This window comes from Alexandromys fortis, unplaced genomic scaffold, assembly GCF_014885135.2.
Source record: "Alexandromys fortis isolate MF-2015 unplaced genomic scaffold, M_Fortis_MF-2015_v1.1 scaffold_120, whole genome shotgun sequence".
NCBI lineage: Eukaryota > Metazoa > Chordata > Mammalia > Rodentia > Cricetidae > Alexandromys > Alexandromys fortis.
In genome coordinates this window covers 3109054-3122436 of record NW_026067999.1, presented here as the reverse complement: position 1 = coordinate 3122436, position 13383 = coordinate 3109054, and the positions used below count along the sequence as shown (strand labels likewise).

The 13383-nt window shown below is 42.1% G+C and overlaps 1 protein-coding gene across 1 annotated transcript in view; it reads right to left on the bottom strand.

The window, feature by feature from the left end:
- Window positions 1-13383, bottom strand: part of Pir (pirin) — an 89056-nt gene that overhangs the window by 17246 nt on the left and 58427 nt on the right. The window contains exon 7 of the mRNA XM_050160614.1: window positions 6170-6214. Within this exon, the coding sequence (XP_050016571.1) occupies window positions 6170-6214 (45 nt within the window). The remainder of the gene's footprint in view (window positions 1-6169; window positions 6215-13383) is intronic.

The following is a 13383-nucleotide window of genomic DNA, read 5'->3' as shown; positions in this document are numbered from 1 at the left end:
AAAAAACCAAAAAAAAAAAAAAAAAAAAAAAAAAAAAACTTGTCTGAGGGGTGCAATCAGCTTCCCTGGTGAAAATACTTCTACCTTTGCCAAAGTCAAAGATTCAACATGAGCTTAGGTACAATCAGCCCCTGCACGTTAGCAAGAGCCACCCCAACATAGCATTCATTTATCAAAGATGTATGTCAGCAAATGTCCTGGAGTGAATAATAGAACTCCATTGACTTTCCACTTACACAGAGATTTGGCAAGAGAAGTCTGGGAGTCCAAGAGGAATGTCATTAGAGCTGGCTAATATTTCAGACTGTGACAGGGAACGGCATTTTATTAGGTGTGCTTTACTGACATCCTTTGCAGACAATGCACCATTTTTCTATCTTCAACTAATTCGTATGTCACACCCAGAACCCACGTGGTCCACTCCTGGACCCTGATTTTGTCATGCAATATGTTTGTGATACTCTTTTAATAGAGTGAGCTGACAAGAGACAGACTCAAAAGGACTGCTGAATTGGTATTTCTCTGCACCCCATATCAGGGTGGTGTGCTTGATGGCAGCGTTGATTGGCCTGTGAGGAAACTTTAATTTAGAAATAGAGTTAAGCATGTCCAAAGGTCTCTAGTCTTGATATGCTGTTAGATGCCTGTTCCCCATGCTCCTTACTGATGCATAAGTGAAATCACGGTGTCTATCCAGAAGGGCCCATTTGAAATGTTCTACCCCAAGGAACGCTTGGGTAATGACACCAGAGTCATCTCCAGGGTGAGAATTTTCAGTCTACTGTGAGTTTCTAGCCTCCTACTCGAAGTCTTCAAAACAGTACCGCAGAAATCAAACAGACTGAATCTTCCTTTCCAGATCATTTCGGTGATATTGCACCCATCTGGTTATCTTCTGAACCTAAAATAAGTCCCTCCAAAGTATATCCTATTGTTCCTGACTACTTGTAGTTATAAAATGAGCCAGATCAGATAATAAAATACTTTCCATTGGTAATCTTTGCCAAGAATGTTAAATCGAATAATGCAGTTAAGGAAAATTGAACCCCCAAAAATGTAATTGTAGGGTAGTTTTTTTTTTGCCTAAGCAATCATAAAAGGGCAAAATATTATTAATTTTTTTAAATGTTAGGGTCCAACTCCTAAGTGTGAGTTTCCTCTTTTCATTTTCTTTATAAGAGATCTTTATAAGAACTAGTGTCTCACACTCTGTCCTACACATTCTGGTAACTTCCATCACAGACTGTGACATATCACATGTATATGCATACTGGAAGTTCTTAGCTAACACAACAGACTACTCACGGAGAATCAAAGTGCTGCCAGCACCTTATTTTAAAGTACAAATGTACAGTCATTTACAAGCTTTGATAACTATAGTCGAAGTGTCTGATAGCTAGATTAAAGCATTGTCCTTCATTTTAATTATTTCTTTAGCGTGTGTTTCTGTGTGTATATAGGTTTATGCGTGTGTGTGTGTGTGTGTGTGTGTGTGTGTGTGTGTGTGTGTGTGTTAGTCTGGCTAGAGGTTGACATTGGGTATCTTCCTCAATTGCTCTCCACCTCAGCTTTTGAGACAGGGTCTCTCACTGAATCTGGAGGTAGGCTGATGACCAACAAAGCCCCACTGATCCTTTCTGCTGCTCCTCCTAACTTGTCTACTATGTGCAGCTTTCCACGGGTTCTGAGGATTCGAAATGGGAATACTTGGCCTATGCCTTGGGATGCCCAGCCCAAGGCATCCTCACTAATCACTGAGGATGGTGATGAAGGAGAGAAAGTCAAAGGCTGAGAAACTCAGGAGCTCACTGACTGGCCAGGGTAGCTGAAACTTGGAGGTTCAAGTTCCATGAGAATTCAAGTTCTCTGTTGCGGGGAGGCGGGGGAGTAACTGAGGAAGCAACTTGATGTTGATCTCTGTGTAAACCTACACACATGTGCTCATATCCACACTAACAAATGCATACACCCCATGTACCACACCACACAAACAATGCAACATACACATGTTTTAAAAATGGTATCGTACTAGGTCACACTAAACCATTCCAATCAAATATATAATGTACTTTGAATATATTTCCCTCATACGTCACTACACTAACCCTTCTCTTCCCACCCCTCACTTTGCTCCCAAATTCATAGCACTCTTATGTTTTCTACTGTATGCAGTCTCCCAAGATTACTTTTGTCATCCAAATTGGGGCCTTCTAACCCAACACACTACCTACACATGTTGATGTTGCATTAACTGAACAGTGATGTTTCACGCTGTGTAACAGAGAACGACTCACAACCAGTTCCTGCCATCTGGAGTTGAGGGGTGCCATTCGTGTTTATGAGCAAGAGAAAAATGAGGTGCTAACATGGAGAAGCATTTTCTGGATTCTCGTTCTAAGCTTTGCAAGTGAGAACATTTTAAAGAGCTATTTCTGTTTGGCCATTTCTTTTTCTCTGGTGATGGGCTGTTGCTCTTTTGTTTTTCTCATTAGCAACCTCATGGAGGGGTAGATATGAGCAAAGCAAGGAGAGCAGATTCAAATGACATCATTTGGCCTGTTGCTCATTGGTTGAAGCAACATCCTAGGAGGCCAGTTTGGGGAGCTGGATTCGGTCCATGGTCCAGTTTACTTTGGACATAGGCAGCTTCACTCAGAGGCTCGAAACCATAATTCTATCTTCTGCCAGATGTTTTGTACATGTGGCCATGGTCATGGGTGTGTGTGTGTGTGTCAGGGGGTGGGGTGGGTAGCAGGGAATAAGCCAGTGGAAAGAAATAACTCAGGACAATTCGACTTCATGTCAAGAAAAACAAGCAGAAGTATAGGTCCCTCTTAGCCTGGAATTTCTGAACTCTTCATTTATTGACTCCTGAGGCCAAAGGTCTGTCTGGTTAAAAGGGGTTGTAATTACCGGTTAAAAGAGGTTTAGCAGACCACTTGCCAATCTGTTTACCATTCACACCCCCCCCCATTGATGACATTTAAGGCAAAATCATTTGCGAGCCTTGACAGAGTCAAGACCCTAAGAAAGGTCTTCACTTTAAGGGGAAAAAAACAATTACAAAGAATTCAAAATAGTAGTTCAGGATACATGAAAAAAAAACCATATAGTTCACAAAAACTTGGATTACAATATGTACCCCATTTATTTATGGCTGTTTTCATACTACATGGGCAGGATATAGTAGTCCCAGAGATAAAAATATTTCCTCTCTGGCCCTTTCCATAAACTTTGGTCTCCATTACTTTTTCTTAATCTACATAATCATTTCAAAACTCCTTAACACTTAAAATTCATGCCCCTTTTTATTATATTCTGTTGTGAGGAGCGGCGGGCTGCATTCCCGCCCAGCTCCCACAAGGCTAGCTTTATACCTGAAACAACAACACACAAATTGTATTCTTTTAAACACTGCTTGGCCCATTAGTTCTAGCCTCTTATTGGTTAATTCTCACATTTTGCTTTAACCCATATTTCGTAATCTATATAGCACCACTACGTGGTGGCTTACTAGAAAAAATCTTAACCTGCATCCATCTCGGAGAGGAGAGCTATAGCGTCTATGTCTCACTTCCCTTCTTCCCAGCATTCTGTTGTCTACTCCACCTATCTATTTTCTGTCCTATCAAAGGGCCAAGGCAGTTTCTTTATTAACCAATGAAAGTAACCCATAGGCAGATGACCCTCCTACACCAATATTCCATTTTTGAAAATTATTTTTTATCTTAAAATTATGTCAAGGTGAGACCGCCAAAGCATTTTTTTTCTATTTTTATAAAATACTATATGATTCTCAGACTATCAAAGAGAATAATGGTGCCTAATTCTTCCCAGATGGTTAACACTGTGCACACAGGAGCTCGCTGCACTACTACTGGAGAGTTTTTGTTTATTTGTTTTGCTTTGTTTTTTACAACGTGAATTTTTACTCTCTTGAATGATAAAAGAAGTGAATTTCGTTTGGAGCTTGTAATTAAAATGCTATTCAGTGAAGGAGGCACCAAGCCCAATTATGCCACATTAAGAGTAAATTCTAATTACTGTTATTTCTAGAAGCGTCAAGTGATTGAACAGCGTGTTTTTGGGAGGATATAAAGAACGGTTTAAATAGATCACCCTGGGTACGGCACCACACCCCACGCAGATGGCATTAGCAAGCCATCTGTCTGTTAACTAAGAATATATTGCCCAACGAGGATGTTCACTACAAACTGAGAATGTGTTGCCCAAGGAGGCTGCTGCATCCCCCACAGAAGTGTGGGAGAGAGCAGGTCTCAGAAATGGGGAATCTCGGCCACACCCACATCCCTGTCACTCATCAGTATGGATGGAGAGGGGAAGCCAATGACTGGGTCTCTTACTCTAGCTTCTTCCTGAAGCACAGCTCAAAGGAATATTCTTGTGTACGGAGCTGATTCAGGAGATGGTGTGTCAGGGAACAGCAGTCCAGATGTGAGCAGAGTTATTCAAGAAAGGAAGTGTAGTAGTTGCCTTTCTATTGCCAGGACACAAATATGAACAAGGCAACTTATAAAAGAAGTTGTTTGGTTGGGCGCATGGTTTCAGAGGGTTAAAGTCCATGATGGAGGAACAAAGGCATGGTGGTAAGGACAGCTGAAAGTTCATACCATGATCCACAAGCAAAATGTAGAGAGGGTACCCTGGGATCGGCAGTCTTTTGAAACCTCAAAGCTAATCCCCCCCACACACACACCCAGTGATACACCTCCTCCAACAAAAACCATGAGTCCTAATCCTACCTGAACAGCTCCAACAACTGGGGACCAAGTATTCAAGCCTAGGAGCCTATGGGGGTCATTCTCATTCAAACCAACACAGCAAGGAAGGGCAGGCATCTGAGCATATATTCCCACTGTGAAAGACTTGAAAGTGCAGTGAGAAACTCAGGCATGGGCTCTGAGACAGCCTACCTGAGGGGTCAGCTAATTCCAGAATGTTAATTCTCCAGAGCTGTTGTCCTTCCTGACCGGGGTCCAGTTTCAGAAGACGTGGCAGAGCTAGGGCAATTGGAAGTTGGTCAGCCAAGTACTGACGAAGCAGGCCCGGTGGGTTTTAGGTGGGACATTCACAGCACAGCTGTCACCCAGGCACTTGCTGTCATGCCCACAAAAAGCTGGTTCCTGTTTTCAGGAAGATGGCAATGATTGGGGTGGACACAAGCAGAGGCGACCTGCTCTGTGTGACCTTCTCCTATCATCCGAATTCTGCCTCTTCTGCTACTGTTTTGGCTAGGCTTGAAGATAGAAGCCAGCTTGAACTCTACATTGTAACTGAACAGAGTGAACCGCAAGCCATGGAGGCTGTGGTTGAGAAACACTTGTATATTAGTTACTTTTCTATTGTTAGGATTTAAAAAAAAAACATGACAAAGGAAACTTAAAGAAGGAAGCGTCTATTTGGCTTGTGGTTCCTTAGGGATAAGACTCTGTCTAGTAGGAAAATCTGGAAGCCAGCAAAGTAAGGTGGCTGGAGCTAGGAGCTGAGAGCTCGTAACGTGAACAGTGAGCAGGAAGCAGAAAGTAAGATCTAGCGATGACAAGAATCTTTAAACTCTCAAAGACCATTTCCAGTGACACGCATCCTCAACAAGGCCACATCTAAACATCCCTAAAGAGCGCTACCAACTGGGAACCAAGAATTCAAATGACAGCCTATGGGGGCCACTTTCTTTCACATCAACATGGCTCGATCCTTGTCTCGGGTGTGCAGATGTGAAACCTTGGCATGAAGAACTTCTTTTAGATATCTCACTATATTTGCATATAAAATGAGAGTTGGTTTGTTCTCAAAGATGCATTTCTCAACCAGCAACAAGGGAAAAGAAATGGCGAGATACCCTAAATATCTAACTTGTATTCTTTTACCTGCTGAGGGGTAGGCAGACTGCTCCTCTCACTGAAGCCCACTGGAGCGCAAACTCCTTTGGGCATGGAAACTTTTAACAAGTATAGGCATGCCTGTGCCTTCTGCCTGGGCCCTTTGTTCATGTCGGGCTCGGTCACTGAACATTCTGGAAGCTGCAAGGCTTCCAGATATGCTGCTCCAGATTTGTAGGGGAAGGAAGGAGGCACAGTATTCAATTACACACAACAGTCTCAGTAGTTTACCCAGTCGTTTGAATTAAACTGCAATACCCTTTACTCACCAATATATACGTCTCCAGAGATGGTATAAATGAAGCTTGTCCACCCTGGAAAAGGACCAGAGACATTACAATATTAGTGCACATACTATCAATTTATATATATTTATTGCATATGCATTTTGATATTACATGTATGATATAACCATATATAATAGCAAAAAAAAGAGAAAAGTTGAGGGTGAAATATTTTTTCTTTTAGATACATATTTTAAGACTTTAGTTCTGTGAGCTATTTTTTATACCTATTACATATTTGCATATTTTCTCCTCCCTCACACACACACACACATGCACACAAGCATACACAAACATACTTCTATACATGACGGACTTAGAGTGCTTGCTATTTAAGGGCCACCCAAAGTAGGCACTCTCCAGTTCACTTTAGCAATATATCTATTTGTCAAAAGTAATATTATCAAATTAGTTTACTTTCATTTGTGTCTACGAGCTAGGTACCCACAGAAGTCAGAGGGGGAACAACAGATTCCCTGGAGCTGGAGCTACTGACATTTGTGAGCTGGATGCTGGAATTCGAACTACTGTCCTCCGATAGAGCAGTAAGCACTCTGCACTTCTGAGCCATCTGCCAGCCCACAAATTGTTTCTTATAACTCTATCACCATGCTGTAAGTTACAGCACTCCAGTTTTTATTCATGTTCAATTTGCGATACTCCCAAGTAGGCTAAAGTATGAATAATGAAGGAGTGTTTTTATATTTGATTGAGTGCTGGTTTGCAGTGAACACATTCTTTTTCTGTCTATCAATAACAGGTGCCACATCCTGAAGGGCTCTAGAGATTGACCTAACTGGGGCATTGACAGAATGAAGAGAAGATACACACACACACACACACACACACACACACACACACGGGTAGGGGGTAATCTGGGATTGGGTGAGCTTGACTCTCAGAGAAGCTGCAAACTATATATACAGTTGTGTGTGTGTGTGTATATATAATCGTTACATGTTATATACAGTTGAACAGAGAAGCAATGTTATTGCATACAGATGAACAAGGAGCCAGGGTTTATGACATACAAGGAGGCAAGATTAGCTCTTCTCAGGAGGAGCAGCCTTCAGGTGGAAACAAGCCAGCGGGAGATGGAAGCTATGCTGGACATTTTCAGCACAAACTCTGTACATTTGCCCTTGTAACCAGAGGAAAGCTTTGCCATCCCTCTGAGCCTCATCCAAGGAAGGCTTTGCTACTCCCATGCTGAGGCACTGGAGTCCTTGACATGGCTGTGCTCCTGTCAACAACAAGCAGGCCCTCAAGACTTCTCTTGCTCCCTACCAAGGGGGACCTAAAATCTTTAGTGATGAACAGGTTTCAGATGGCCTGTAAGCTCCCTGTAATTGTCCACACAAGTTTTCAAAGAAACAGATCCTGGGATCTGTGGAGCTAACAGTTCGGAATCAGTACCAGCCCATCCTTCACATGCTCAGAGAAGCAACTGGTTTCCATAGCTACTTATGCACCTGTACCCATGACTCAGAAGAGATGCTGTGTTCCCGCTGAGAGAAACAAACCCGGGAATGGCAAACTCAGAGTAGATGAAAATATCACTCCATATTCATTCCGTGGAAAGATCAAGAAATGGCATTCATCGACAGATGGTGGCCATTAGACTGGAGTTTCTTTGGGAGTTGGCAATCTGGTGGCAAAGTAAAGTGAAAGAAAGACCGGGGAGGACAGAGAGACTCAAAAGGTGTGGTTACGCTGGCGAATGGGCTGCAAATACAATAGTTGCACAAGAGGAAAAAGAACTGGCAAACTTCAGTATGAATTGAGTCATTAAGAAAACTTGAATGATGGCTAAATAAACATACTTAGTTAGGCCAGGAGAAACATTTTCCTTCTCCTAGTCCACAGTTTTATGTTTTTTTTTTCAATTTTTGTGTTTTATGCGTGCTTGTGTGTGTGCAGATGCGTACACCTGAGAAGCTGCACATGTGTGCATGTACACATAGAGGCCAGAGGTCAACCTTAGGTGTCCTTCCTTGGGAGCCATCCACTTTGTTGAGACTGGGTCTCTCGCTGGGACCTGAGCCTCACAGATGAGACGTGGGTGGCTAGCCAGCAAGTCCCAGGGCTCTGTGGACCTCTGCCTCCCCAGCGCTAGCATCTCAAACGCACGCCACTATTTCTGGCTTTTCCTGAGATTTTACGAGAAAGAATCTAAGTCATTGCTGTCTTGTTTCCTCCCCCATTCAGTCTCCCACAGTTGATTGCACCTCTATCATTGATACACATTGTGGGTACAAACATCAAGAAGGTCCAGCCACTGGTATCCAAGTGGGACAGTGTGAAGGCAGAAGGTCCCTTGTAGATGTTGAAAACACATGCTGAGAATCTATAGCCCCATTCTCGTACGCACAGCGGCGCTCTGCAAGGACTCCCGCTTCTCTCTAATGGATGATCAGCTTTCCTATTCCTATTTAGTCAAATTAGAATCCTACTCTACAACCAAACCCCTTTCCTCTTAGCATAAAAAAAATGTTTAGTCTCAAAATGGTTAACATTTCTTGTTCTAAGTGCAGATGGCTTTATTTCTTTTATCTTGAGAAAAAATAGATTAACATGTTATTTTAAGAATACCAAAGCATGGGCCAGCTAAACTGCAAATTTTTCTGTAATTCTCAGAAATACCCCATCATAAACGGTGAGCAATTTGGTATTTGCACTTTGGGGACTTTTTCCTTTCACGTACTGCCTATTATTAGCTTCAGAAGTAGAAGAAACTCAATGTTGTCTTTTAAATATCTTTCCATGTCAAAACATTGAGCAGTAACTCCTCTGTCGGAAAGACTGCAGAACGGTCCACTGTCTTGAATGTGATTTTGTTCATATAATCAACCCTCCCTTCGCACGTCTAAAGGCAGTTAACAGGTGATTATTTCTAGAACTGCCAAATCTTCTTCGCTCTTGGCTGCTCAGCGGAGGTCTCTATTTTGGATCTTTTAAATGGTCCCCATCTCATTTCTCCTTCGCTTACTGCGTCACTCTCCAGACAGACAGCTAGTCCACGCTTATCACATGGGTCTATTTCCTTTCCTTCAAAAATCCTTCCTTGACAAAACCCAGAAGGACAAAGTGTGTGCTGTGAGGAACCACCAAGTGAGTGTTCTCCATGCATTTGCCTGCCTTCGCTCCTTGTTAAAGTAATCTATTAGGACACACAGTGTAACACAGCTCAGTATGTACAACACAGTTCACGTAGCTGGGTGGAAAGCACGGAGGATTAGAGCTAGTGGACCAGCAGCCGTGGAGAAATCCCTCTCCTATCTTCTCTGTAGAAAGATATCCACCTACAACATGCTATTTAGCTTTGCTTCATTTCTAGGGAGCACTCTTTCTCGGGGCTGCCAAAAAGAAAATGAGTGTCAAATAGTATAAATGAATGCAATCTGTACATTGAAGAAAAAAACATTTTGTTCAAATTCCTCCTTGCTAAAAGCAGGATTGCGTTAGCTAAGGGCTCTCCCCTGTGCGGTTTTCAGGTCCTTCTTCCTTCCTTCAACACGCCTGTGACTTTTATGTTCTGCACTAGGAATCGATGTCACCCTCCAGTGTTTGTCATTTCCTCAGAGGTCACATAGCCTACATTTTCCTTGTGTCCACAAGCATGGTGGCCACCCTACTGTCCTTTGCAGCTGCGAAGATCTTCCCTTCCCTCGGGAAATAACAAATGAAATCTGTTGAGATGAAGCTCATGTTTTCTTTTGTCTAGTCCCTTAGGACCGTTAAGTCAGCCACACATACAAGTTCTTCAGCCAAACACAAAACAAATGTACAACGTGGCTTTTAAATGTGTAAATCATTTTCTGTGGCAGGGAGGTTCCTGATTCTTAAAAATATCCCTAGTGAGAGATTTCCTCAGCCTACATTCCTTGGCTTAAGCCAGACCATTTTTCTTCTGTCTTCATTAAGAGTTCATAATTCCAGTGAATTTACAGCTGCTCTTATGAATGTATGTGGCGGAAGAAGTAGGAAAACATGGCCTGCAGACACACCAGAAGTCAGTTAAATAGAAGAAAGGAGAGAAGGCAATGGGGCTAAGAAGAGAACATATCCATCCCCCAACTTAGGCTTATACCGTTTGCCAGACCCCAAAGCAGCTATGATCCCAAGTGCCTGTATTGGAAGCCGCCACATGCAACTTCCTCAGGCCACGCCCTCACTGTGGACCTGACATCTGCCCCTCTTCTTCAGAATAAACTCTTTTTCAATTTATGATTTGAAATAATGTGAAACTCATGGAAAATTCTAAAGATACTACAGAGAATTACTGTATATTCTCCCAAAGCCAGCATGCCACCCCACCTGCTTCATTGTGCTTCCTTAATGTAGGCCATTTCTCTCTCTCTCTCTCTCTCTCTCTCACACACACACACACACACACACACACAGAACATCTAGCCCTTAGGAGGTATTTTAAACAAATTTTAGCTCATATTTCTTTCCATCCCTTTCCTTTATATTTTCCTCAACATCTATGTAGGTCAGCACTTCTAATGGGGCTGTGACCTGGGCCTAAGATGAACCCATGCACCCTAAAACAGCAATCCAAGTGCTCTACTCTTAGATTACAAAATACACGAAGCCAAGTGTGGCAGGGTCACTGTTACCCAAAACATAACCAAGAATTCTGCATATTCCTCCAAACGTTATATACAGGTATAAAATGGTCCAAAACAAAACAAACCTACAGTAGCAACAAGAACCCCATGGCATGCCAGACTGAGTATTCCCCTGAATATTATAGTTTAGAATAGCTGACATTAAGATGGATTTTCTGGCCAGGTGGTGGCGGCACATGCCTTTAATCCCAGCACTCAGGAGGCAGATGCAGGAGGATCTCTGTTAATTCAAGTCCAGCCTGGTTTACACAGTGAGTTCCAGGGCAGTCATAGATACATGGAAAAACCCTGTCTCAAAAACCAAAACACACAAACAAATAAATAAATAGATAGATTTTCTGATCTCACAGCAGCTGACAGCTCACCACAAGACATAAATATAGTGATGGATAACTAATGGCTATCTCATAACTAAAACTAAAGAGCAAGAGGAAGGGAAGTCACTAAAGGGCCACTCATTGGTTGAGTATGGAACAAGGTAGCAGGTGAAAAATCACAGTAACATTGGGCTGGTTATGAAATCGTACACAATCACGGCCTAATGGATCTTAAAAGGTTATAGAATTTTTCTGTACGTCAGCTTCCTCATCTGAAAAACTGGGATGATCACACTGGCCTATGGGATTAGGAGGATTGTGGGTGTTAGCACAGGGAGAGTTCTAGAATAGTTGTGACAAACAGGAAGTTATGAGCACTAGCATTACAACAGAAGGATTCATTGAGCTGCAGCAACTGAAGATGGTCGTGACACTCCTTGCCCTTGAGTGAGCCTCCTAGCTTCTTACCTCCATTCCTTTCTCATTCCCTTCCTTTTTACCTTCCTCCTTCTCCCTTTCTTTCTGCTTTAGACAGAGTCTCACTAGGTAGCTCAGGCTGGCTTCAAATTCCCTGTCTAGCCTAGGCTATCGCCACATTCCTCAAAGATTCTTCCTGCCTCTGCCTCTTGAATGCTGGCATTAAAGGCATGCACCACCACATTTTTTAAATGTAGTTCTACAGCCATGCATTAGAAATAAATGTCATCATAGCAAACAATGAGGACTACTGAGAACTCAAGAACAATGGCAATGGGTTTTTGATCCTACTGCATGTACTGGCTTTGTGGGAGCCTAGGCAGTTTGGATGCTCACCTTACTAGACCTGGATGGAGGTGGGTGGTCCTTGGACTTCCCACAGGGCAGGGAACCCAAATACAGTGTTTCTAGGGTTGGAGGTTCAGTATACACTTGCTATTCTTGTAAAGGACTTAAGTTTGGTTCCTGGTCCCTACATGGTGACTCAGCTGTAACTCCTCTTCCAGGTGATTCACTGCCCTTTACTGACATGTTATGGGCACCAGGCATGCAGGTNTGGCGGGGAAGAGACAGAAATCTGAAAGAAAGAAAGAAAGAAAGAAAGAAAGAAAGAAAGAAAGAAAGAAAGAAAGAAAGGTCGTCAACAGACATAAAGTTTCAGATCAAGTTCAGTACAAGTTCAAGATACTTATTTTTATAATATGGTACTAAAATCACTAACTGAAAATTCTCAAAAAAAATGTTCTGTTTAGGGCTATGAGGTGGCTCGGTGGCTAAAAGGACCTTTGCTTTTATGAAAAACCCAGGTTCAGTTTCCAGCACCCACAGAGTGGCTCCAGTTCTAGGGGATCCAATGCTTTTTTCTGATGTCCATAGTTACTAGGTACACATACATACATACATACAGTCAAAATACTCATATATGTGAGACAAAACAAAAAATTCTATGCTAGGTATAGTAGTGCAATCTTTAATCCCAGCACTTGGGAGGCCGAGGCAGGTGGATCTCTGTGAGTTTGAGGCCAACTTGGTCTACAGAGTGAGTCCCAGGTCAGTCAGGGATACGTTGTAAGATTCTGCCTAAAAAATTGATCTATTTAAATTATTAAAATAACTGTAAGTAATGTGTTAGGTATCTCCATTTAGTCATTCTACAATGTATCCATACTTTAAAACACCATGTTGCACAGAAAGAAGGAATACTAATTTACTTGCCAATTGAAAATAATTTTAAAATGAGAGGCTGGGGATGTGGCTCAGTAGTAGTAGAACAGGTACATGTCTCCGAGTTCCAACCGCACCATTGCAAAGAAACACATTTAAAAAGAAAACTAATTCCAGAAAAGTAAATTACACGCCAACACAAAAGACAAGGAAGAAAACACCTGGTAGACTAGAGAACATTTTCATGACCTTTGATTTGGCAGTGATGATTAAAGAAGCCACAGAGTGCACTGACCACTAAGGAGTAATCTGTAAACCCAAGAAAAATTTCATTGATTCCAGTATAGGAATAGAACAGAAAAATGAGAGGTAGAAAGGAGAAGATATTTATAATGCAAATGATGCTGACTAGAACTCAGAATATACAGAGTTGCTACATATCAATATGAAAAGGACATACAGCTCGCCCAAAGTAAAATGATATAAAATTTCTTGCAGGATAAGTTTACAGCTGCCTCAGGTTCATATTTATCAATGCTTGGAGGACTGATTGATTAATAGCCATAACTTTTAAATGTATATCATAACTATAAGGAACTCTGAGATC